This window comes from Mizuhopecten yessoensis, unplaced genomic scaffold (assembly GCF_002113885.1).
Source record: "Mizuhopecten yessoensis strain PY_sf001 unplaced genomic scaffold, ASM211388v2 scaffold8573, whole genome shotgun sequence".
Taxonomy (NCBI): Eukaryota; Metazoa; Mollusca; class Bivalvia; order Pectinida; family Pectinidae; genus Mizuhopecten; species Mizuhopecten yessoensis.
The window spans coordinates 1,030,107-1,054,840 of NW_018407615.1; the positions used below are offsets into that span (position 1 = coordinate 1,030,107).

The window sequence follows — 24,734 nt, forward strand, 5'->3', positions numbered from 1 at the left end:
ATTGTCTAACTGTGTTTTTATCTCCGGCATAGTCTTAACTCTTCTGTGTGCCATAGAGTCTCTATCACCTGTATGCGCAGTAGGTACTTTCCTGTATTTGATAGACGTTATGACTGAATGGAGAAATCGCGTTACTTGTCCCTCTGGAGTGCCTGGTTAGTGTGATTTCTATTTTGTCCCTTCTGTTCTTATTGCTTTTTAACAATCAAGTATTTTCCTATGCATATTTAAAAAAACCGGCAAGATCAGCATTACTTGGAAGAAAATGCTAGTACACTACTTCATTTTCGGGGAACAAAAGGCCAAATGCACAATTACTGTATCTCGAAATTCAGTTTCTGCACGCTAAGGTGAGTTACCCGTCGACTTCATAGAAATCATTTTCAGCACAATAATCAGAATTCATCATAATCAATGAAATATAATCTTGCTTGAGACTGTTTTTGTCCCCGTAACATTTCAGTTTTGTTTATATTTTTTACAGAGTCAACAACAATTCTGTCGTAATCGGCTAAAGATATTGAAGAAATACATGTAGTACAGTATTTTTCCGTCTATAAAACAAACCTCTGTGAGTTAATACTGTCAATTTATCATCAATAAATCATTTTATCATAGCATATGTCAACCTATTAAGATATAACGCATATTTTGCAAAAACATAAATTTTGTATGAGGCAATAAAAAGGTTAAATTTTTATATTAGTTGAGAGGGCTCTTGATATACGAAGGCATTCATATTTGAGCATACAGAAAAATTGCCAACATATACTTCTATGCGGTCTAGTAAAAATGTTTAAACAATACATTGGTAAGATTTAAGTGTTGTTTCTTTATATACGAATGTTTTTTGATAATAGTACAGGGACTAAGAAAGTAAAAGGACGTGATTCTGAAAGTCCACTAGGTCGACTCATCCTTCCCACGTCAACTTGGACAGTGACCATGAAGAACACTGAATCATTTATAATTTTGGCCATTCTACACCTGATGGACTTTATCTGGTTTGAATTGTATAACCTGAAAAAAACAACACCAGGAATTATGACATAACATACCGCAACGGTTTGGGCAGTATTTTGTCATTCTAACTTCTGAATGGTTGAAGGTGATTAGCGGTTAAATGACTATCAATATGATAAAGGCAAGGTTTGTTTGGAACAGGAATTGAAAACGTATCTTACGAGCTCTCGAAAACGTATGTTTCCTATGTCAAACAAAGAGTGTAAATGACCGGTGTCTCGACTCTAAACCGCTGAAATCAACTCACTAAACCACATTCGGACGAATCAGTAAAGACAGCTATCAAAAATGATAGAGACATTTGCCCCATTGCACTCTAATACACTAAGACACTAATGTCTAACTCTCCTGCCAGCGAGTCTCTCACTTTCCTGGAGTTGATAAACGCTTTTACTAAATAAGTTGCTTGCTCTTCTGGAGTGCGTGTTTATCAGAAAAATATCACCATCCCAGACCTTTTGTTCACTGAAATAAGGTTATCTAAAGGTAATTACATATTTTAAAAAATGTTACCTTGAAAGTGGGCCAAGGTCATTCATCCAAGCATGCTACTGGCCAAATGTCAACAATCTGGGTCTCATGGTTATTCAGAAGAAGTCGTGTAAAGATTTTGAACATATTTGACACCTGTGACCTTGAATATGAGTGAAGGTCATTTGAACAAACTTGGTAGCCCTTTATTCTAGCATACTTCTGGCTTCATGAAGATATCATTATCCTATGTCTTTTGGTTATTCAAAGGAGGTCGTTTAAATGATTTTAAACTTATATGGCCCCCTTGACCTTGAATACAAGTCAAGATCATTCATTTGAACAAACTTGGTAGCCCTTCATCCAAGCATGCTTCTTTTTAAATATCAACATTCTTGTTCTCATGATTATTCAGAAGAAGTCGTATAAAGATTTTAAACATATTTGACCCCTGTGACCTTGAGTATAGGTCAAGGCCATCGATTTGAACAAACTTGGTAGCCCTTTATCCCAGCATGCTACTGACCAAATATCACCACCTGGTCCGTTTGTTTATTCAGAAGAAATTGTCTGAAGGTTTTTTAAGACAATTTATCCGTGACCTTGAATATGAGTGAAAGTCATTCATTTGAACAAACTTGGTACATGTAGCTCTTCATTCCAGCATGCTACTGGCCTAATATCATCACACTGGGTAGGCATTTGGGTTATTCAAAAGAAGTTGTTTAAAGTTTTGAACATATTTGACCCCTGTGACCTTCAATATGAGTGAAGGTCATTTATTTGAGCAAACTCGATAGCTCTTCATCCCAGCATGCAACTGGCCACATATCATCACCCTGGGCATTTTGGTTATACAGAAAAAATTGTTTAAAGTTTTTGACATATTTGACCCCTGTGACCTTGAATATGAGTGAATTAAAGGTCATTCATTTGAACACACTTGGAAGCCCTTCATCCCAGTTTGATTCTGGCCAACTACCATCACGCTAGGCCTATTGGTTATTAAGAAGAAATTTTTCAAGTAAAATCTTGACCCTGAATGAAGGGCAGACAACAGACACTGCTCGGCATAAGCTCACGGCACGGCATAAGCTCACTTGGCTCTTCGGGCCAGGTGAGCTAAAAATAAGTTTCCAGCACAAGAATCGGAGTTACTTTCGTGAACAGTGCAGTCATTTACCCTTGTCCCAAATAGTTATTTGAGATTCCATATTCATGTCGCCATAATATTTTAATTTCTTTTTTCCAGAGCCAACCACAATTCTAAAGTGATAGGCTAAAGGTAAAGCAAGCGAATACAACAATTCTCTGTCTTTGTCTAAGAGAGAAAACTAAATTCTAGGAGTTCAGTCTGTCAATTTATTATCAATAAATCATTTTAATACAAATCATGTACAGATCATGTTAACTATATAAAGAAATAATGTGCCGAAACATGAATCTGGTATAAAGGTAATAAATACGCAAGTGAGTAAATCTGTTAAATTATTCAGTAGTTGTCTTGATGCCCAAAGGTATTCATATTCCGAATACGCTGACTAAGTACCGACACATAGATCTTTTGTATATCTACAAAGAAGTATTAACATGATTAAAAGTTCTATCATTTCTTTATATTTACATTTTAAATAAAAAGTTAATTCAAGATAAGCAGAGGTAAAACAATCGGCAATCATTGTAATGGGATTGGCATGACAGTTATAGAAAAGAATAATAGAGAAGTTCTCTCGTCAAACTCAACTAGCTCGTCCTGCCAGGAATCGACATGTCAACTCGAACAGTGAGCATGATGTTCCGTCATGGATTAGCTCTCGGTTAACTTATCATCATTCGTAATCTAATTTAAATTCCCCAAAACCTAAAAAATCTACAACACCAAAAGTGATAATTCAAGATTTTTAACAGTAACTACCGATTGGTTGTAATTTTTGTTGTTTTATCTTTAGCAGATATTAATTTAGTTTCAGACCTATTGACTTGAAATATTTACTCTCTTTTTAAATTTAAAGACAAGGAATAACAAAGATTGTGGAACTATACGGATTTCTGCAAAGTGTACCGTTAATTCGGTATATACTGGTATACCGTAAATTCCCAAAGCCTATCCCCTACAATACCTACGCCTACAATACCCTACCCCTACAATACCTAAATAAAAGGATATGTTAATGATACCATTAACTTGCTAATATATGTTGTCTTGTACTTCTTGCAATCAGTAAAACTTTGAGTGAATATTCATGCATGTAAAATAAATTAAATGATTATTCGATACTGTTATATAGAATTAAGGAGCATTACTAACAAACAACAGACTAAGAAAGAAGAAATGGGTGCAAAAATGAAATTATTCCGTTGTGTTGAAACACGGATTTCGATAAAAAATAGAACAATTTTCTTTTACACAATTACAAAAGTACCAGGTTACTAACGGTAAGCGACGGTACGGATTACTGAAAACTTCCAAAAAGTCGTAAACATATCAGTTCACTGTATATTTTGCTAGCCTATAGCATCATTTAACCATGAGTTGATTGGTAACAAGTAAGGAAGCCCAACAATAGCGACATTAATGGAATGTTTACGTCTTACTTAATTCTAAAGACATACCCGCACTTCATAATACCACCAATAGTAGTTAGCATTTTCTAATATAGCATACAAACTGTATACTGTCCTAATGCATGTAACACCAGAGGATACAAGTAGGGTTCATGTGTTGGTTTTGGTGTTGTAATTAAACACTATTTGACACTAACTGGAGATTTTTGTGGCACTTTGTTGTTGGAGTTGATTCTCTTAATATGGTATATATAATTCCTGCAGCACAGTATTCAGGTACTCTACCAGTAAATTTGTATTGCTGGTACTGTAAAGCCTCGATCAGTCTGGATATGTACGAAATCTTAGTGGAAATTGTCTAGGTACTTAATATTAACAAACGTGATTAAGCCTATCAAACATTGTTCATTATAAAACATCGTAGTTACGTTGTATATTGAAAGTGTTATGTAAATCGTACAGTCCAATATATGAAGTGAATTAGTTACCATGGTATATTTTGTATACGACACTAAGACAGCCTAACACGATTAGCTTAACATAACTTGAAACTATCACATTGGAATATATATCTTTAAGAACATTAGGGATAGAATTATCATCTGACTATTACAAACAAACTTAACTATTTTTATTTCTAAGGATTTTAAACATACAGCTTAAATCTTGTGATCTGATTACATATTGAAACATACAATTAACTCAATTGTTACGCTAAAACGAAATACAATTTATTTATGTGTTATTTAAATATCCATAGTAAGACAAAAAAAGTGTGATACATGTATATGACCACTAAAACTCCCAGTGAAATAAAAAGCAATAACATACATTATCATATAACGATATATAGGATCTAGTTTTTGTGTCACAGTCAGTGAAGTACCTGTTATATAAGAAAAAAACATGTTTGTTATATTTGCCAGTTGCTGGTACATTGATTGTTTAGGCCACACACCTCTGACGGTTAAATCTTCAAACAATCAAATCTTCTAGATTAAGGAAAACTGTAACGTTACATTATATTTAATTATCATTCTTAGATAATCAGAGCTCTTCCTATTGGCTGATGAGGTTAGTTGATGCTTCCATAGCAGCCATTGTCATGACCTTTAACCCTCACATGTTCCTTGATACATCTAGGTTTCACACTAGGAAATGTTACCTTATGTCGATAAGATAGAAAAATGCAAAAATAAAGGGAAAAGCATGGTATATTTTGTAAAAAAAAAAAAAAAAATTGCAAATCATAACAACATCCATATAGTCAGATGTATTTGACTCTCACCCAACCAAAGGTGAAGAAATACATCAAAAAGAAACGCTATTGCAACAAAGCTATTCTCAAAAATTGGCCAAAAAAATATCACAAAGATTTTTGAGTGTCAAACATCACAAAACTATTAGAACTTTAATAAATTATAAACAATAGAGAGGAACTATATAAGATAGCATCTTGATCACAGAATATATTTACGTTCTGACTTTAAAAAACTGACTAAATTGGAAGGCACAATTCACCATAAACGACACTATCTTTACACATACTCGGACACAACAGGACAACGACTACTGTCTCATCAGACACAGTAACAGTAACACCACTTACCTATCACACAATCATTACTGGGATTGAAGACTTCATGCATTAAGTGTCTAACCATACATTGTACTACGACAGCGGCTTCACATTCCATCTTATCATACAATAAATGCTCAGTCTATTTTGAACACAAACAGTAATTGAAAACTTATTCTGGGAGTTTTCGAAAACGTCTGTTTCCTTTGTCAAGCAAAGAGTGTAAATATCATTTTTGCATCTTGTCATACACTTTACCACAAGAGAGTCTTCACTTAGCGTCCTTTCACACAACGACAGTGAAGTCACACCTATCATGGTAATCTTACCAAGATTGGCACGAATTGTGAGCACATTCAACCACTTTAACTCATATCAAAGATTTCAGGAGTTATCTGGATTGGCATTTAATTGATTTACCAGTATGACATTTCCTATTGGGATAACATTTATAACAATTTGTGATAAAGAATGAATTGGAATTCTTTCCATTTCTCAAAAACTGTTTAAACTTGCCAACTACCCATTAAAAAGAAAACCTTTTATCAATGTGATAAAAATGGAAACCGATATATATATATATAAATATATGCCTTTAACATGCATCAGTCAAGAAGACATGTTAATCAAAATACCTCTGTTCCGAGCAAAACAGGACAGGATGATGAATCGATTGGATTGAACAGGTATTGGAAACTCATAACATACATGTACTAGAAGTTGAATATATTATGCGATTTATATCAATAAATTGTGCTAGGAATGTTCCATCAACACTGCATGGCAGCACAACAAAAATCTGGATAATGTAAGCTACACAATTAATTAAAATATACTGGTAAAAAATAATGCAGAATATTAGTTGAGTTATTAACTACATCCGTCCATGTCAACCGTGAACAAATAACCACCATGAGAGTATTTTTTTCACATAATTAATCCTTACAGATTAGCAAACAAAGCTTCCAGAGTGTGGGTTTTAAACATACTATATAGAGTTTCTCCTTATCTAGATGTTATTTTAGTAGTCATAAAAATATGTTCTTTACAAACCTTACTTCGGATTATTATCTAGATGTATAATGCTTTCATTTCACAGCATACCCATATTACATCATCTTATCATGTGGCATCCTGAATCACAGGGTTTCAATTGATGAATGCAAATCTGTTGTTCCAACAAGATTGTTGAATACCGTCATGATCAGATGGATACAAAACAAAATTGCACAAAAACGTGTATTGCTAGTTCAGAGGGGGTCCTTGTTAAGTATATAATCAGTAATTCAGACTTAAGCTTACAGCAAATGATGAACTCTGGCTTTTAAGGGACCATTAAATCAAACACATTTCCTTTATTCATTTAATGTGAATTGTATAACAGTACACCATGCATAGATCTGGATTTCATTGACAGCCTCTATGACTAATAATAGTTCTATGATTATAAATCTTGTTTCTCAAAGAAAGCGACCAATCAACTGTCATGATAAACTGAGACACTTAAATATGCTTTAAAACTTAAATTTTGGTTTTGTGTCATGTATAGTAAATTCGATTTATTTCTGAACTACGTAACCATATCCTAACAAACTTAAAAAATTGATGTTGCTGCTAATTCAAGAGCTAATTTATTTGCAATATCTCCAATCAATGGATACATGCATATGTAGCACCATGTTTTTCAGTGCAACACCCACCATTTAAAGAATGATGTGTCATTTGCTTCCTTCATGTTCCACAAAATCGGTTGTTTTTTTTGCTTTTACGAATGAGTGTGCAATATTCTAACCAGTATAGCCAGCATTGGTAAATGAATTAGTCATTCAAAGAGTTTGATCATATGTACTCATATACTCGATCTTGAAATAAACAGAAAAATCTAATTGACCACTGGGTAACTGCTTAAAAACATTTTGGTCTATAGTAAACCGCCTATAGATATAAACAAAAAGTGCCATTAGAAGGAGATTAAACAAAAAACTTTTGAAACCATCATTTCTTGGCTTCAAGATAGGTAGGATTTTCATTCTTTATAGATCCATTTATTCAAACCATGAAGCCCAGAATAGAGCTACCAGTCTCAGCAACACGCTTCATAATACATATCAAAACATACCATAAGCCAGAGTTTATATGCAGTATTTCTTTTATAGGAAAATATACATTTAACAAAAAAATCTTTAATAGTTTAGTAGTTCTGAAAAACCATCTTTACTATAAATGAGTAGCTTTGAAAAATCAGTCAGACATACATGTATACATATAATGAATTATTTATTTATGCATACCAGTTTTATTTCATCAAGCTGGGTGAAATAATTTCATGATTCAAAAGTTCTAGTGATATATTTTTCTTTATCCAACATACTAAATTATAATTGGTATTCATAAAAACAAAATAACATTATTTTCACACCATTCATTAAGGAAACAGATACTGAATTAACAGACTTCATTTTAATGGCATATCAAAACAAGGTTTTGTCACATCCATTTAATTATGAAGTCACAACCCAATCACAATTATTTGTTCTTGTTATTTTCAACAGTAAATACACTGAATCTGATTATAATTAGTCATTTTACTGTGTAAATAAAGTGTAATTGTTCCAGCTAGAAAAATATTGACTTTATTTCTATTATAAAACAGCATATTTCACTTGTAAACTGAAATGAAATTAAATATAATCACTGTATCCTGATTCGTCGTATTTATAAGATAACAGGTATCGGGTATTCAATCAGATGACAAAATGTTCAAGTTATAATACTTTTTACTGGATCTTCTGAGAAAATGCAGTCCCGGTGTGTTGCCATTAAACTATTTGTTCTATAACTTAGGCTCTCCAATCATTAGGTTGTCATTCCCGAAGATATTGTCAGGATCAATGAAGTTCTTGATAGCTCGCATTGTCCCAAGGCCGATGTCCCCAACTGTCTGCTTCAAGTAGCGCTTTCTCAGCTTACCCACTGAAAGAGAGCAAGTGATCAAGTTCTTATATCCTAGAGAAAACAAACCCTTGAAATGACCTATAAAAGTTAGGTACTATCTCCATACTTTATTGATAATACACTGTATGTAGAGAACTAGTTTTAGTGGACACAAATTTTATTGTATTATTGAGTTTTAACAGATTAGCACAAAGGCGATTCATCAGTGCACTCACAATGTGATAGAAACTATATACAGAAACTCTAGAGTAATCATAAATTAGTGCTATATTTAGGGCATGAAAAGCACTGAAATTATAATACCTCTAAAATTTGAAAGTTTGCAGTATATATACATATATATATACCCACATTTAGAACGTTGGATAAACTGTGTTCAATGGAAAATAAGTTGAACAGACTCTATTAACATCTGTTTAATTAACAACACTGGGGAAGTCATATCTCCATTGTAATTGGTTATTTCCCTTTGTTGCATCTCTATGACAATGTGTCTCTTATCTGCATTGTCGTTTCGGAAATTTTACCTCATTAGCCCGAGATATCATTGCTCCCAACAGTCATATCTCCATGGGTTATCTTATCCTATTGTTTCAATATCTGTTTCCAACAGTTGTATAGGTATCTCCAGGGAAATGACTATTTACCACATGGCGTTATCCCTCACTAATGCTCCCATTTGTAACCATGTGGCAATTAGTTATCTTTCCCCAGGATCACACTTTATCTCCCAACAGTTGTATTTCCATGATAGTGAATTATATTCTCCCATTATTGAAATCTGACCTCCCAACTTAACCCCCCACCCCCTGATGATTTGCATTCCCCCCAACTCTGCTACCAACAGACATACCTCCATGGTGATGGGATATACTTCCACCATTGGCAAGGATCTCCTCTCTAGCACAATTCTGTAAACAATGGGATTTCATCTTTGTAGATAATTATCTTTTTGCATTGTGTAAACAGTTGTTACAAAGAAAGAACTTCACTTATTTTATTTAGTATACTGATTGAAAGAAATGAGTATTTATGCAATAATTTATTAATAACCTGTGAACAATCTTACCTCAATGTCTTCATAAATCTGTACGGGGTTAGAAAGTCCTCGGTAGTTAAAACCAAAGTAGAAATAGACACAGGCGCCAGCATCATATGTCTGTGTGACCCGACAGGTGATATAGGGAGGAAATTGGATTGCTCGCTTTTTACACTCCCGGTCTAGTCGATCCTTTACATTGTTACAAAGATCCAGACACCTACAATAGTAAGTTAAATTTAATGGAAAGTGTAAAGAGTGTCATTAAAAGCAATGACAAGTACCAACTAGAGGAACCTTTTGATGGCTACAAAATCAGTTTTTTATAGAACTAAAATATTGCATCTACATTACTGTAAGTAAGATTTAAAAATTTAGGAGAATGAAAAGAACTAATTTCAGCAATGAAGTGTTACTGTATGTATTGATCAATTATGTATTGGCCTGATTAAATGAGCTCACTAGATTTATTTTGTCTGGTGAAACAATTTAGCTTTGAAGCAATTGCTTTTTGAAGTAAATGTGAGGAACATTTCAACAACATTTGGGAAGGAAATTTGATTGATGCCGTGAGAATACAAAATATCTGAGTCAAAAACAATTTTAACATCTTGGATTTTTAATCGATCATGAAAATGGAACATTTGTCCAGCACCATAGGAGGAGGATCATACACCTTTTATACCGATTAGAATAATTAAACATACCTGTCCCATGGTACAGATGTCTCAAACGACTCTGCTACAATGTAGTACTCAAATCCTAGATCCTGAAAAACAAAAGACTTGTGTAGTTTACAGTAGAACTTGAAACAAAACTGAAGATACACAGTGATATCTATACTTCATAGAAGTAACTTTTGTATCCTTTTGAAGGCCACTATATAGCTATCATACACATAGTTTGAGTAGGTCTATGTTCAAGGTTTTGCTTACCCTAAGATATGCTATAACAAATGTCAACATATAGCCACGCTCTCCATTGTCTGCCCCTGCTGCTAGACCTCTGTAATTATACAACAGTACATCATAATCATTGTTCACAGAATAGTAAACTATCCCATGTAATTACATGCACAAAATCTATTTGATTTAGATTTTTAAAATATAATCTACGAATGTGTAACAAAATGGAAAAGTCCAATTAACTCTAATGATCGATGCTGGTGTATTTAAGATGTAATTCATGCTGTTCCCTGTACTAAATGTCTTCTGTACCCAGAGGTCATTTAATATCATTAAAATCTTTGATGCTATATATTTCCATTTGTTTACATTACACATAATATATTGTAGAGTTTTAATTTTTGTTACATTGGCAGCTTGAATAAAATATGCAAAATATAAAACCCAAAAATCCATTTTGCAGAGTTAGTTCCAACCCATTACTATGAAAAGAACAGCATATAACTTCCAATATTCTGTTTAAGGATAAATCCTGAAAAGTTTGACCCTGCAAATTTAAAGCTCCAAACAGTATTAAATACACATTCCGAGATACATATAATGAAACATCAGAAACGTTACTCAAAGATTGTGATATGTTAAACTTACCCAAACTTTGATGCAATTTCATACACTCTCTTTTCCTGTGCAGCTACCTCCTGTAAACATGCAATGACACATTCATGTAACCCATAGTGAAGGCACAGGTACAAACCAAATTTGCTAATTATTTTAAACCAGTTCAGCCATTTACTTCAATACAATTTTAGAACCAGGTTATGTTTTGTTTGTAAAAAGGTTGACATTCATATTAAATATAATAATAGATTGAGCAGAAACTTTTCAGTTGCACTTTTTTGTGTTTCTGGTTACTTATATACCGGTATGTATTTTGAAACTTTTAAATGGACACTTTAACTGAAAAATTATAGAGTTTCCAGTCTGATTGAGTAAAGTTTCTATGTCTGTGTGACAATGAAAAATGCATTCCTGATATGAAAATCAAGTAATGGTCAAGCTGGATTACCTGTTGGGTCCCTTCAAACAAAAGTGTCGCCACACTAAGCTTTTTTGGATCAAATCCTTTCAGCTTGGTAATGTAGAATTTCTTGATTCCATCAACAAAGCTTGTCAGGATCGATCCACTCTCAGGCTTCAGGGCAGAACCTAGGGTGGCAAGAAATTCTAGGGTTAATTTGAGTCGGTGGTCAATATATATATATGATGGGTTTTTTTGTTAGACAAATAAAAGAACTGGGTATTGAACAGGCATAATGTATATTAATCCTCTCCACATCATTATATATAGACCAACAAAGATGATGTATTGAACATCATTGTTATCTCCTTATTTATCAGATACATTTTTTAGTTTAAACATATTTTTATTGTCGTAAATAAGGACAATTAGGATTGCATTGCTACATGTGTGTATGAACTGTACATTGTGCATAGTACAAGAAAATAATTAGCAAATTTGTAAATTTCAATATTTATAGCACTAGAGATTTGTATTTTGAACGAAAATATATGTGTCCCCTTAATAGCATTATTGTCTGTGGGAGATGCAAGTACATGTATACTGCAAATTTCTTCACAATATCTGTAACAGTTTAAATATTATGGCATGGACCAGAAATTATAAGGAGAACCAGAAGAAGAAGAACCAATATGTCTTCCTTCATTTGAAGAGGAGATAAATATGAGGACAAGGCTAAGTGTAACCTTCACATCTTTGTACAGACCTTTGAATGGTAAGTTTTGTAGCTGTGAGTGTAATCGATAATTTGCCTTTGTACCTACCAAACTGGAACTGTTGGTTGTCCATCAGTCTGATGGAGGCTGGGGCACATCTCTGGAAAGACAATAAGCAATATCATTACAACCTGCCATTTAACACAGGTTACTAAGCCCTAACATCCAGTAGTGAACATACCTATAAGATGTCTTAATCTTGATTGGTTATCAACTTCAAAACCGAAGCCCATGTGGGCCAAGCTACAAGCACTGGTAATGTACATATATAAATAGTAGATGAAGCCAAGGCAACTAGTTGTCTGGCTGGATGGACATCTACCGAAATTTACTCAAATGTAGCATTACTTATAATCTATCTGTTAATTTAAATCACAGCAGTTGGATATCGAGTCCAATTTACGGAAAAACAGTTAAGATAATACATGTACCATTCCCTATGAACCGATCACAGTGAAACATGGTCAGGTGGTAAAGTCTCTACCTGTTTAGCCACCTCCCTCAGACAAGCCACTCCATTCTCAAACTCTGGGAACACGATTGACCCGTATTTCTTACATTCGGGCAGAGGTCTCACTTTGATGGCCACCTCAGTCACCACACCAAGGGTACCTGTGTGTCAAAGCACCAAAAAGGAGGTTTACATCATGAATGACTTAAAGGTTTGTAAACAGTGATCAATTTTGGTTTATTGTTAAAAGTTATTGGAGTGTAAAATATCCAGGTCAACATTCAGAATCCAACATAATCCATGGATGCACCACCAGAGGTTGATATTATTTTTAGAAAAGACACAATCGATTTTCCTAAAACTGGCCAATGTGAATTTAACATAATGTGCTAGGCTATATATCACTGGACAGTATATGTATATTTAAGAATATAATTATTAGGTTAGAAATTTGTCCTACCTTCTGACCCCATCATGAAGTGGTGGATGTCTAGCCCTGATGATATGCGTGGCACTTGACAGCTTTTCTCCATGACACCTTTAGGAGTCACAAACTTAATATGCACAACCTGTCAAAATAAATCAGTACATTAATTACTCCAAAAATATACAACAGTGTTTAACAAATTTAACAAATGGTTGTAGTACAGTAGGTATCATGAGTTAAATTAATGTATTGGGAAATTTCAACTTCATACCACTGAACGAAACCATTCACATTCAGATATAAGTTATAACATGATAGTTTCTAGAAATGTCTGTAATCAAGTAAAAGAGATCTGGGGTACTTACTAAGTCTTCTATGTTGCCATAAATGTTTTTCTTCATGCCTGAGGCTCGCGTGGCTACCCAGCCCCCCAGGGAACTGAACTCCATGGAGTCTGGTTCGTGACCTGTACAGAACCCTTTTTCCGCTAGCTGCAAACCATTAAGATTAAAAGAGCAATTATAAGACAATCATTTATCAAAGTTAAATTTCCAGAAAATAATGTTATGAGGGGATTATGCCAAGTGGCTTAACATTCTGGCCTTCTATACAGTTGGCAACAGTTTGATCTCCTAAGGAGTTGTAACATGGAATATTCAAAGGAAGTGTTTTTCTCCTGGTGATATAATCCAAAACACAGCTGGAGTATATAATGGCCTTGGATTGGTGCCACATTGTCAGTGCTGTAGCATTCAAATAGGGTGGCACTATGTGAAAAGAGATGTCATGGAAACAGAACAATTACAAACAGGTATGCACACATGTGGAGGTATTAGTGAGGTGGCTTTTGACCAGTAGTTAGCATCTGTTAAGGCAGATTCTATGAGGTCCTCATATTATAGTGAGTCTATTAATTGATTTCCTTTGCATTGTATGACCTATTCTAGCTAGACAAGGCACAATATGAATGGGTCCTATAATAATGACATAGGGTATGCTAGCCTTTATATTTTATTGATGATGATTTTTTGTAATGACATTTTCAATCATATTATGAAAAGTGATGATGGTCATATACCAGTTTGTCCACAGGTCAATCTTCAATACTTTATATGTATTAACCTTCCCAACATATTTTGTAAAACTTTCCAGACCACTATAGAAAATCAGTATATGATGCTCAGATTTAGAAATATTATGTACATTACACCAAATCTTCTATAAGTGTATAACCCTTAAAACAAAAAGACATGTTCTGATGATTCTTCTGCCAATTAAACATTTTCCCAATCTAGAAAAAATGAATTCTTTTTGTGGTAGTATAGGTGTGTGTTTGACAACAAACAGTAAACTACTAGTTTAGTACTTGTCATTTGATTGCATTATCAATCATATAATTGTTTTTTAATTCCTCGTAGCGCCATCAACCATCAGGACAGGACATATTCTATACTGCATGTTCTCTCAAAACAATTTTAAAGATTTTATTTCTTAAATACTGCATTGTTATTATTAGGAATAATGGCTCTCAAGTGGTTTGGTTGTATGTATATGTACTATGTAGATGTTTAATAGGCCGGTACTTACCCTGCGCTCCAGGTCCTGGCCAATGATACCTGCCTCACATTTGGCTATCATGTTCTTCTCGTCTACCCACAGGATCTTGTTCTAGAATGGAGAAAAAGTGAAAATTAAAGACATAATAAAATAACAAAATCAACCTGGTACAATGATTTGGAAAAAGTATTGCTGCAATAATTGAAAATTAAAGGACTAAATATGACATAATATGTGAAGCAGAAAAATGTAAATCATCATCGTTTTAGCTTTCTAATACGGACAACATTTGCAGAATTTCTGGAAAAGATTTATTCAATTCTAGTGAACAAAGAATATCCTGCAATGCAGTAGACATGGTATTCTAGGGTTCTGGAAAAGTCAAAATATATATATGTACACACACACCAAAACAAAACAAAAAGATGGTGTAGAATTAAAAATCCATGGAAAATATAACCAATGAAACAATGATAAAAAGTTTATTTATACATGTATATTTACATTCTTGATGTTTGTTCTGTACATCAACCAGTCAGCTGATTTCACACTCAATGACAAATCATATTACTACGCATAGTACCGTTTCTGAGAAGAGTTATCTCCCCTTCTCCGAGATAACGTAGGTGGATAATAAACATTACAAAATTCATAAATGGTGCACAATTGTACTATTATTTTTTTTTTTTAATTCGAAATTTGAAAAAATATATTTATAACAGTGTCATATTAAATACTGACTTCCGACTCTCAATCGGTTCCTCGTTGTCACAAACTTTCTAACACCCAAACATCCGGCTGTATGGGTAATCCCTGTGACATCAACTTGAACATTAAACCAAGAGAACTTTGTAATGACACAGGGCACTTAATCCATCAACTTATCATCATTTACATCTGCAGGTTTTTGGGAAAACAGCATGTTCAACGGCTGTACCTTAAACTTCAAATGAGCTCTATGCCTACTGCCGCCGGGTGTCCTGGATGGTTACTATGGTAACCGATGATTTGAAATAGTGCAGACATAAACCTTTTTCTAAATATATAATATGCAGTGTTTAATGTGAAAAAAACATCAAATAAGATCAACTTTAAAAAATTAAAGGAATATCAAGTGTTGGTTGATTCTAGATATAATTTTAGTTATGTATTCATTTCAACAAAATTAGCTGATCAGCGGAAGTGGAACATTTGAAGTTTGTGTGTAGGCTGGAGTTCTGGCTGTTCCTTTTTTATGGTTTTCTATCTGATACTAAAATCAAAAATATTAAATTTACAAAAAGTGTTGTAACTTTTTGTATTGTAGCTCATCGTAACCTAAATATATGAATTGAATGGATTTTTGTTTTCATGTACATTGTGCAATGAATAGCAGTAGCTGATCTACATAAATTCTGATGAGCTCGTTAGCGCTCCACAGCTAGGAAATGTAGATCAGCTACTGCGATCATTGCCAAAATGTTCATGAAAAAAATTCCATTCAATCCCTATATGATTGGCATTGTATTAACATACCATTTGTGACGTATCCAGTGATACGATCATCCTCGTCTCGCCCTCGGGACATTCTACAGCTCCGGACACAGTGGTTCCTCCTTATAGTCAAACCATCACATATATAACACTTACAAATTGTTTATATGTTTTTCATTACATACAAGCAGGCAATTCTGTTCTTCATTTTCTCATAAAATCTTTGAATTCAGAAATATTGTTGTACTACTTAGAAAAAAAAAAGACACTTTTCACAACTTAGGTACAATGTAACTATCAAACCTAGATCTCAGATAAAAGCTATTTTATCAATGTGATAAAAGTTTTGTTTATGAACTCTCACACTAGCGCTAAGACTGATAAACAGTTGCCCCAAACTAAGACCAATATGATGAGTTCTTCATATTTATTTAAAATTACAAAAGAAATATACCAAAAATATTGAAAAGAAATGTGCAAAGATTACATCACGTTACAACTAGGACTATTTTGATACCATACCCTTATCACCTCTCAGGCTAATCTCAAAAGTCTCAGGATGATTAAGGGTATAATACTGTAACCGGGATAATATTTGTAATGTATATGTTATTTTAATATTATATATGCATAGCGCTGTGAGTCCTAGTATTCGTACATACTGTATTGTCAATGTGCTGTGTATGTCCGTGTACCTGTACTGTTCGTGTCACGTGATGTATGTTACCTGTGGTATGTATGTACCTGGTAGGTGTAAGGTAAGAGTGTGTGTGTCTGTGTACCTGTACTGTCCGTGTCACGTGATGTATGTGACCTGTGGTATGCATGTACCTGGTAAGTGTAAGGTAAGAGTGTGTATGTCCATGTACCTGTACTGTCCGTGTCACGTGATGTATGTTAAATGTGGTATGCATGTACCTGGTAGGTGTAAGGTAAGAGTGTGTATGTCTGTGTACCTGTACTGTCCGTGTCACGTGATGTATGTTACATGTGGTATGCATGTACCTGGTAGGTGTAAGGTAAGAGTGTGCATGCAAGTGCCTCGTTTTGGTTTTATATGGTCAGTGTCTTTGTGTAAGTTTGGCGCGTAAGTCATTCATATCGGACATTTGACAGCGGACATGTTCAGTGGACGGAGCTAGAAAAGTAGTACGGGGAATCGAAATAATTGGTACGTACTTAATGTATTTTAATAATTTAACTATAGGCATTATTATTCTTACTGTAATATCTATATATGTAAGTTAGAATAATATTGATTTGGATAAATTATCTCTTTTCCTGAATTACCATTTTGTGAATATCCGTCATCGATCATTTTGATGAGTACATTATTTGAAGTTAATTTTAATATCTTAAGTATATACAGATTTCATTGTATTTCAGTTGTTACCAAGCTAGTCATTTACAGTATGTCGTATTGACGACTCTTACCGATATTTCATCTTTAGACCCTTGACCCATTGTTGGGGTAGGTACATAGATAACGTACTTTGTGTAAAATTCTGTATTGGACACGTATACATAATTTATTAAGTATTGAATAAATGTAATGTATTTTGGTATCTGTATAATGAAATGTATATTTCATTATAAGGTAAATGTTAACTTATGTTTCAAACTTTCGAGTAATTTAGATAAATGTAAAGCATATGTATTGTCCATATATGTTGTAACACTTTTTAACTATAATTTAATTAGGTTGTATTGTTTCCTTGTAGGGTCTTGAATGTCTTAAATATGCTTAAAGGAAATAAAATAAATGTTCATGAAGAACGAAACCGTCTTTGTTACACTAACACAATAGTCAAATGATAACCTCTAAATATATATACAATATCATAGGGTCCTGCTTAATTTTACCTTGTACACTAAAGCATAGAGACACTTACCACCAAACGGGATCAACACAACATTATGTTGACAGGCTAAGTTCACGATTTTTACGCAGTCATTGTGGGAATCTATAAAGAAAATAGGATACATATTTAAGAATTGACCTTCATTTTGACAGTGTATACGGTAGGTGGAACGCAGTTGACAACAAACATATTCTATGGAGCGCATTAGATACAAAATGTGATGATGCTGTATTGCTGAACCACGAAGTAAACATAGAAGTAGTCTGGCACTATCTTGGAAATGTGTATCAATGCACCAAGCCTTTTTTCACTGTGAATACGCTAATTTATACACACGATCAGAGTTTACAAAGCTGAGGAAGGGAAAGAAGTAAATAGATCAGTATGTTGACCATTAAGATCCGGAAGTATATATACATGACAATAAACAGAGCAAAGCAGACAATCTACAGATGTTGTTTGCACTGTGAACATTTGTAAAATATTCTGTAAACATTATGGTGAGAAGACAAAAAATGGCTTCCAGCTCCGTGTTGGCGCTAAATGTCAATTTGGAGCACAATTTGTCTCCAAATGAACCTTGTTTATGTAATTCTTTGTTTTACATACAATAGTCATAATCACATGACCACATGGTACATAAAAATATACAAAAAAAAACATAAAAAAAAAAATCTGACCTACATACTTATATATACCCTTGTTTTTTGCCCATGCAACCCTAAACAGACTATATGATTTTGTTTGGCCTAAGGTGATTTTTTGCTCAGTTTGCTAAGTGCCTTATTTTCCCAAAATGACCAAAAAGTGAGGAATATATTCCCCATTTCAATACATTAAGTCATGCTATATTTTGCCAATTCATTAAAGGAACAGGCTGTTGTTAAATTAAGATAACAAAAACACTGACGTATTATCCTTAGTTCCAGGCAATAGAAATCTTTTTTGGTTCGAATACCCCAGGAAAATATTATTCAGATTTTTGCCATCATAAGTATGAAATAATTGTATAGTATAATTAAAATCTACTTACTCGGCCACACTACTAGGTCTGGAATGCGTTTAAATATCCCCTCCCTGAGTACGAACACTTCATGCAAGGTATGACCTGAATGAAAATAAAAAGATACAAATTAATATAACTACAGGAAATATTACTACCCTGGTAGCATTCAACAAAGTCTGAAACATACAGGAATTGTTCCTTGACATGTTTTGTGAGGTCTTTGTCAACTTCGTTCAACATGTCCATCTTCTGATGATAACTCAAGTCTTGTAAGAGTTAACCTGACAAACCATGATACTGTTTGTTACTTAAGGCTTCAGATCTGGATAAATAACGTGGTACATGCCTGTATAAATCAACTCCAGCCAATATGGTGAATGCTGACCAGGCCAGTGTTTGATATCAGATTAACAGCTTGCATGAATTGAACATTGTGTGTTAATCTATACTTATAATGCTTTAAGAAATTTATATTTATATAATATACTCCTTTACTCAGGAATTGCTCTTCGCTGACCCCAAACCCCTACAATCACATGATTATATTTCCCAGACATCATGTATTGACATTATCCATGCATACATGGATAATGTCCACGTGTCCACATATACACCATCGCTAAAGTTGTTTGGTTAAACTGACTTGTGTTTTTTAATGATAGATTTTTAATACATCTGGACTTCTATTTTAATGTTTCTGGTTTGTTTTGTTTCTGATGATTAGAATCTGATAAGGTGCTACTCTTTACTTATAAAACGTACCTCACACAGCGTTTTACCACTAACTGGCACCATGTCTGAATATGGATGATACTATCTGATCAGGATGCTTAAATAAGGGTAAAACTATTAAATCATGTTTTATGTCGAGAGATTATTTTATTTTACCACAAATAAAGAACAGGGTGGATCATTTATATTTACCATGAGCTCTGAACAGTCGGTCCTGACAGTCGTCTGTGAAGGGTATCGCTTTCTTCCGAAGTTCTGATATAAACTCTTCATTCTTCACTGGTGCAGGAATGTCTTTTGCGGTGAGTTCAGGCTGTAATCATCATCAAAATTTACTTTATTTTTATTCACATATCTATAACTTACCAGGGTTACATATATGAATTTGGGACAATGCAATAATTCATATTCTCTGCATCAAGGGCTAGTGTTTTGTATCTATATTTCTGCCAAATCAAATATCCTATGTATCACCGATCTTCGCAGGTGTAAATATCCTGTTTAAACTTATTAACAACAATAACGAAACAAGAGGGTCTACATATTCAAGTAGACCAGCGTAACAGAGAAAATCCACTCATTCAGGCAGGTTATTCAATATCTTTTATATCCAATTAGGGAACTGAAACCTGGTTATCTAGGTGAAAGGTAAGTGCACTGCACTAATTGACCACTCGTACATCTTGTATGTGACATACCTGAGCAGGTGTTTTGTGGTCCAGGCTGATGCCAACTGTAGCTGTCATCCATTCTCGCAGTTGTGGCATTGTTTGCCCACTAAGGCGGTACCTATCAGTTATATAATAGTGGTGATTAGTTGTGCATACTGGTACATATTCTGTTATGTCACATTGACGTCAAAATAGACCACCAGATAGAAGTTAGTTTGTAGTTGTTGAAATATAACAGATATTTCACTTTCAGATAAATATCTTGTCAGCTTTGTTTTAAATTACCTTTCTCCACCAAACTCTACTTGGCCATCCTTGTTTAGGTTGAACTTGGAATCTTTGTATCCCCAACCATTCCATTTCAGCAGCTCTTGGCTGTAGTAAAATATAAAATACAAATGTACATTGTATCATATCAGTATATTTACTTCAATAACATACAGCTGGGAATTTTGTGGAAGAAAATAAAATTGAAATTTGAAATTAGCCTCCATTTTTTGTGATTGCGCCCCTTTGATCTATATTTTTATATTCTGTACCAATCACCCTGCACACCCTTTTGCGTCCATACCCAAAGCACAGTGGCCAAATTATTTACCCAGCTTCAAAACTCATACAATGCTGGATCTAAATTTTAATTTCAATGAGCATAATTAGGTAAAGACCTAGATGATGTACAGCATAATTGAGAGGTCAATACCTAGATATAGCCCTTTGTATATTGCCTATACATTATGTACTAATGTCAGGGTCAACCGACCCTTACAGGTAATTTCCAGCACTTATATATTGCGTCACAATTAACGATTTATATACCAGCCTTCATGACAAGAGAGCTAATGACAGAGTGATCTCCACTTAGCACATGCAATGTATGCAAAACATGGGCGATCCACACCCGCGATCATAACCAATTTGTCATTACATTCTAAAAGAGTCGAATATTTTCAATGAAACTAATATAATAACCCAAAACAATGTATTCTTGTTCTGAAGAACTAAAATTAACATGCCATTATATACCATATTTCTGAATTATTTGGGATTTTTCAGTTTCATGGCAGGTGCCACACATCGAAAATAACAGCTGAAATTATTGTAGACTGTTTGAAAACTTGTCAGCAATTCCGTTGTTGAGATATTAACACATCTTTGTATTCCTGGATCAGGGTTTTTGTCTGGGACCCGAGTACAGGGTTAACATACCCTGACCAATCTAGCAGCTACATGTAGACTGTGCATTTCTCTCTTTCCATCTGCATTTGGTGCCAAATGACATGTAAACAAAGTGCGTTGATTATAGGTTCCCTTTAGCTCAGCGGTAGAGCATCGGACTGGAGAGCCATGGATTGCGGGTTCCAGCCCCAGCGACAGCACTATCTTTATCATTATTTCCTGTCCTACTACAAACTGGTGCTGTTGACCCTCCCCGTTCAAGATAGTAGAACCCTTGGCGGAGAGTTAATGAACCTGGGTTGGTGATTGAAAAAAGGGGGGAATATTGTAGATTAGGTTGCCTTACAAGCGCTAGCTAGAGCAACGGGCAAGGGTCGCGGGTTCGGTTCGAGCCCCAGCGATGGCACTATCTTTATCACTATTCCTCTTCCTACTACAGATATAAGCCTGTCAAGGGAATTTTCGTACCGATACGTTTTTGTACTGCATGCAATTTTGTACCAGGAAATTTTTGTACTACAAAATATAGTATACGTAATACACGTATCATCGACGATTCATCATATCCCGTGTTTTCTATTTATAAATATGTTGTATTACAGTCATACATTTTGTTGAGCGACTCGTTGTGGAGTTATGTAACGTTTACTGTACAAAACAGTATCGTGTATTTACAATGCACCAAGTATTGTCCTATTATTAATAACTAAAAGAATCCAGCAAGCACATGCCTTCTGCCAGTATACATATACATTCTTTTAAGCTACATTTGTTGCCATGTATCATTTTCATCTCCAAACATATCATTATAAAAATTCGTTATTACTTACATACCACCTCCAAGAACACTAATGAGTTCTGACGCAGATATAGGAAGAAGAAGGTTCTCTGCGTTATATATCAGGCTACATATACACTGATATGTATGATAGGGGATGACAAATATATTATTAGTGTCAATATCGATCTCAGTTCTGATCAGATGATGGACCAGTGGACACCTGCACACGCTATAGGCTCACCGGCGTTTTGGGATGGTCGGTGCCTCCGACTGGAACGATACTTTGCCATCATCTGTTGAACTGCAATTGGAACAGCTGACCTGTATCTCGTCTGTCCGGGCTGGTGCATTTGTGTTGGCCCTGATGTGTTGTTTGATTACACTTAGTCGCTGTTTTCCTGCCATGTCACTAGCTCTAACACTGAAGAGTTACGTATACACACCCGGCCAATCATGCCATATGGGGGTCAAGGGTCAGGTTAACACTAACTCGGGAAAGACGGACAGGTTCCGGACCGGAATCGAAACAATGATGAAAGATTGATATGTATTTTATTTTAGTTTAATTTGTTAACCGATTTGAAACATGTATAAAACTGAAAAAAAATAACGTTACCGTCATCAATTTAATTAACAATGGACTAACACTTTAACAAAGTGAACTTTTAATATCTCATGTCGTGATTGTACCACAGGGACATGCTAATTTGTTACAGCTATATTTGGACCTAAACTAAGGTGTTCAGCGTAATTTTACATGTTTTAGAGGCTAAGATCAATTTTTGATAAAAAAAAACCCACCCCAAATGATGATCAATTTTTTGTAAAAATGACTCGTAACATTGTATAATCATTGGGGGTGTCAGGTCCCTGCGGATTGCATTGTATAGCACACAATACAAATTTGGGACATCATGATAATATTCAATTTTCATAACATGATAACGATAGATGTTTGCGTTGCAATGACAGTCCTGTAGCACAAAGGTCACAACTTTTTCTCCCCTATATTTCATCAGAGACGTATATTGCTTTATGTATGTCTCTGGTCTCATTCATGTATTCCTAGAAATACGTACTTTTTAGTTGATTTTCCTGAAGTAGTAATTAATGCTATATAAGCAAAGTTTTTTAAGAAAAAATAATTCCAAGATTTGGCATCTTTTGAAAAACCATTCCACGGAAATGTCGAACTCAAAATCGATAAAACTAAGGGAAAATATGATAAAAGGAAATATTTACAAGACAAGTTGTTCCGGAAGGGTAAGCGTCTTCCGCTTCATCGACGATACCAGCCTTGTAAATTATGGTCCAAGTCAAGTAACGAACAGAATCAAAACCATTGACTTTAATATCGCGAAAAGTCGCCAAGCGACAAAACGAATAACAAAAACCCGCCAAAGGGTTGCGGGTTCGAGTCACGGCATGGCACTGTGTAGTCGGAATTATTCTGACGTTTTATCGACTTTTTTAAATCGGTCTGTCGTCGATTAGCTGTAAATGAGTACGTGGTTGGGGAGTGCAAGAATTGTTGAATGCTTCCTGTGAGAACCAAAATGGCAGCACCGGCTGTATGCTCCCCAAGGTATTGAGAAAGATATTGACTGGTTGCAAAGGCCCTATAACCACGGATAATAATCTGTGAACCGATTTGAGACGACCTACAAACTAGGTTGTGATAAAGCGGTATATAAGAACCTCGAATTATTATTATTATCATTAATATAAAGAGAAAAAGCGAAATAACGCCAAAGCTAAATAATGAAAAGACGAAACCCCGCCGAAGCGAAATAACGAATAAACGCCAAACAGAAGTAAAAGTAGACATATAATTGCGTCTTTCTCCTTCTTTTGGTTTTATTTAGCTTTTTCACTTTTTTTGCGTCTTTTCGTGTTTTGGCTTTGGTAAGTTTTCGTCTCTTCGCTCTGGCGGTTTTTCGATTTTTCGTTTTTTCGTTTTTTCAATTGGTGTCTTTTCGCGGGCGACAACGCGAAAAGACGAAATGTCATATATTCGCCACCATACTCTAGGTATAATGCGATATGGTCAATGAATTTCTTGTTGTTGAAGACAGAACATCTTCGATATATCTGAATAATTATCACATTTTTTTCATTATGAAAGAATTAGTTAAGTTTTTACAGTTGTGCTTTGCGATCTTTGGGGATTTTCAATATCAACAAAACTAATGTCAACCGTATTGACCAATACGACTGCTATATCATATTAAAAGCTAGAAGAACACGATGACGTGGCAGGAGCATTT

The 24,734-nt window shown here is 34.5% G+C and overlaps 1 protein-coding gene across 1 annotated transcript; it reads right to left on the minus strand.

The window, feature by feature from the left end:
* Positions 1-2,842: 2,842 nt before the first annotated feature.
* Positions 2,843-22,932, minus strand: LOC110456220 (alkyldihydroxyacetonephosphate synthase, peroxisomal-like). The gene is made up of 19 exons (XM_021506816.1): positions 22,709-22,932; positions 20,796-20,885; positions 20,538-20,628; positions 20,032-20,152; positions 19,135-19,209; positions 18,132-18,203; positions 16,282-16,361; positions 14,797-14,877; positions 13,575-13,700; positions 13,243-13,351; positions 12,816-12,943; positions 12,380-12,431; positions 11,604-11,743; positions 11,186-11,235; positions 10,568-10,637; positions 10,340-10,401; positions 9,663-9,852; positions 9,447-9,504; positions 2,843-8,611 (listed from the first exon to the last, which is right to left on the minus strand). Exons 1-19 carry the CDS (start codon positions 22,870-22,872, stop codon positions 8,472-8,474), a joined length of 1,899 nt encoding a protein of 632 aa, XP_021362491.1. The 5' UTR covers positions 22,873-22,932; the 3' UTR covers positions 2,843-8,471.
* Between the last annotated feature and the right edge of the window lie 1,802 nt (positions 22,933-24,734).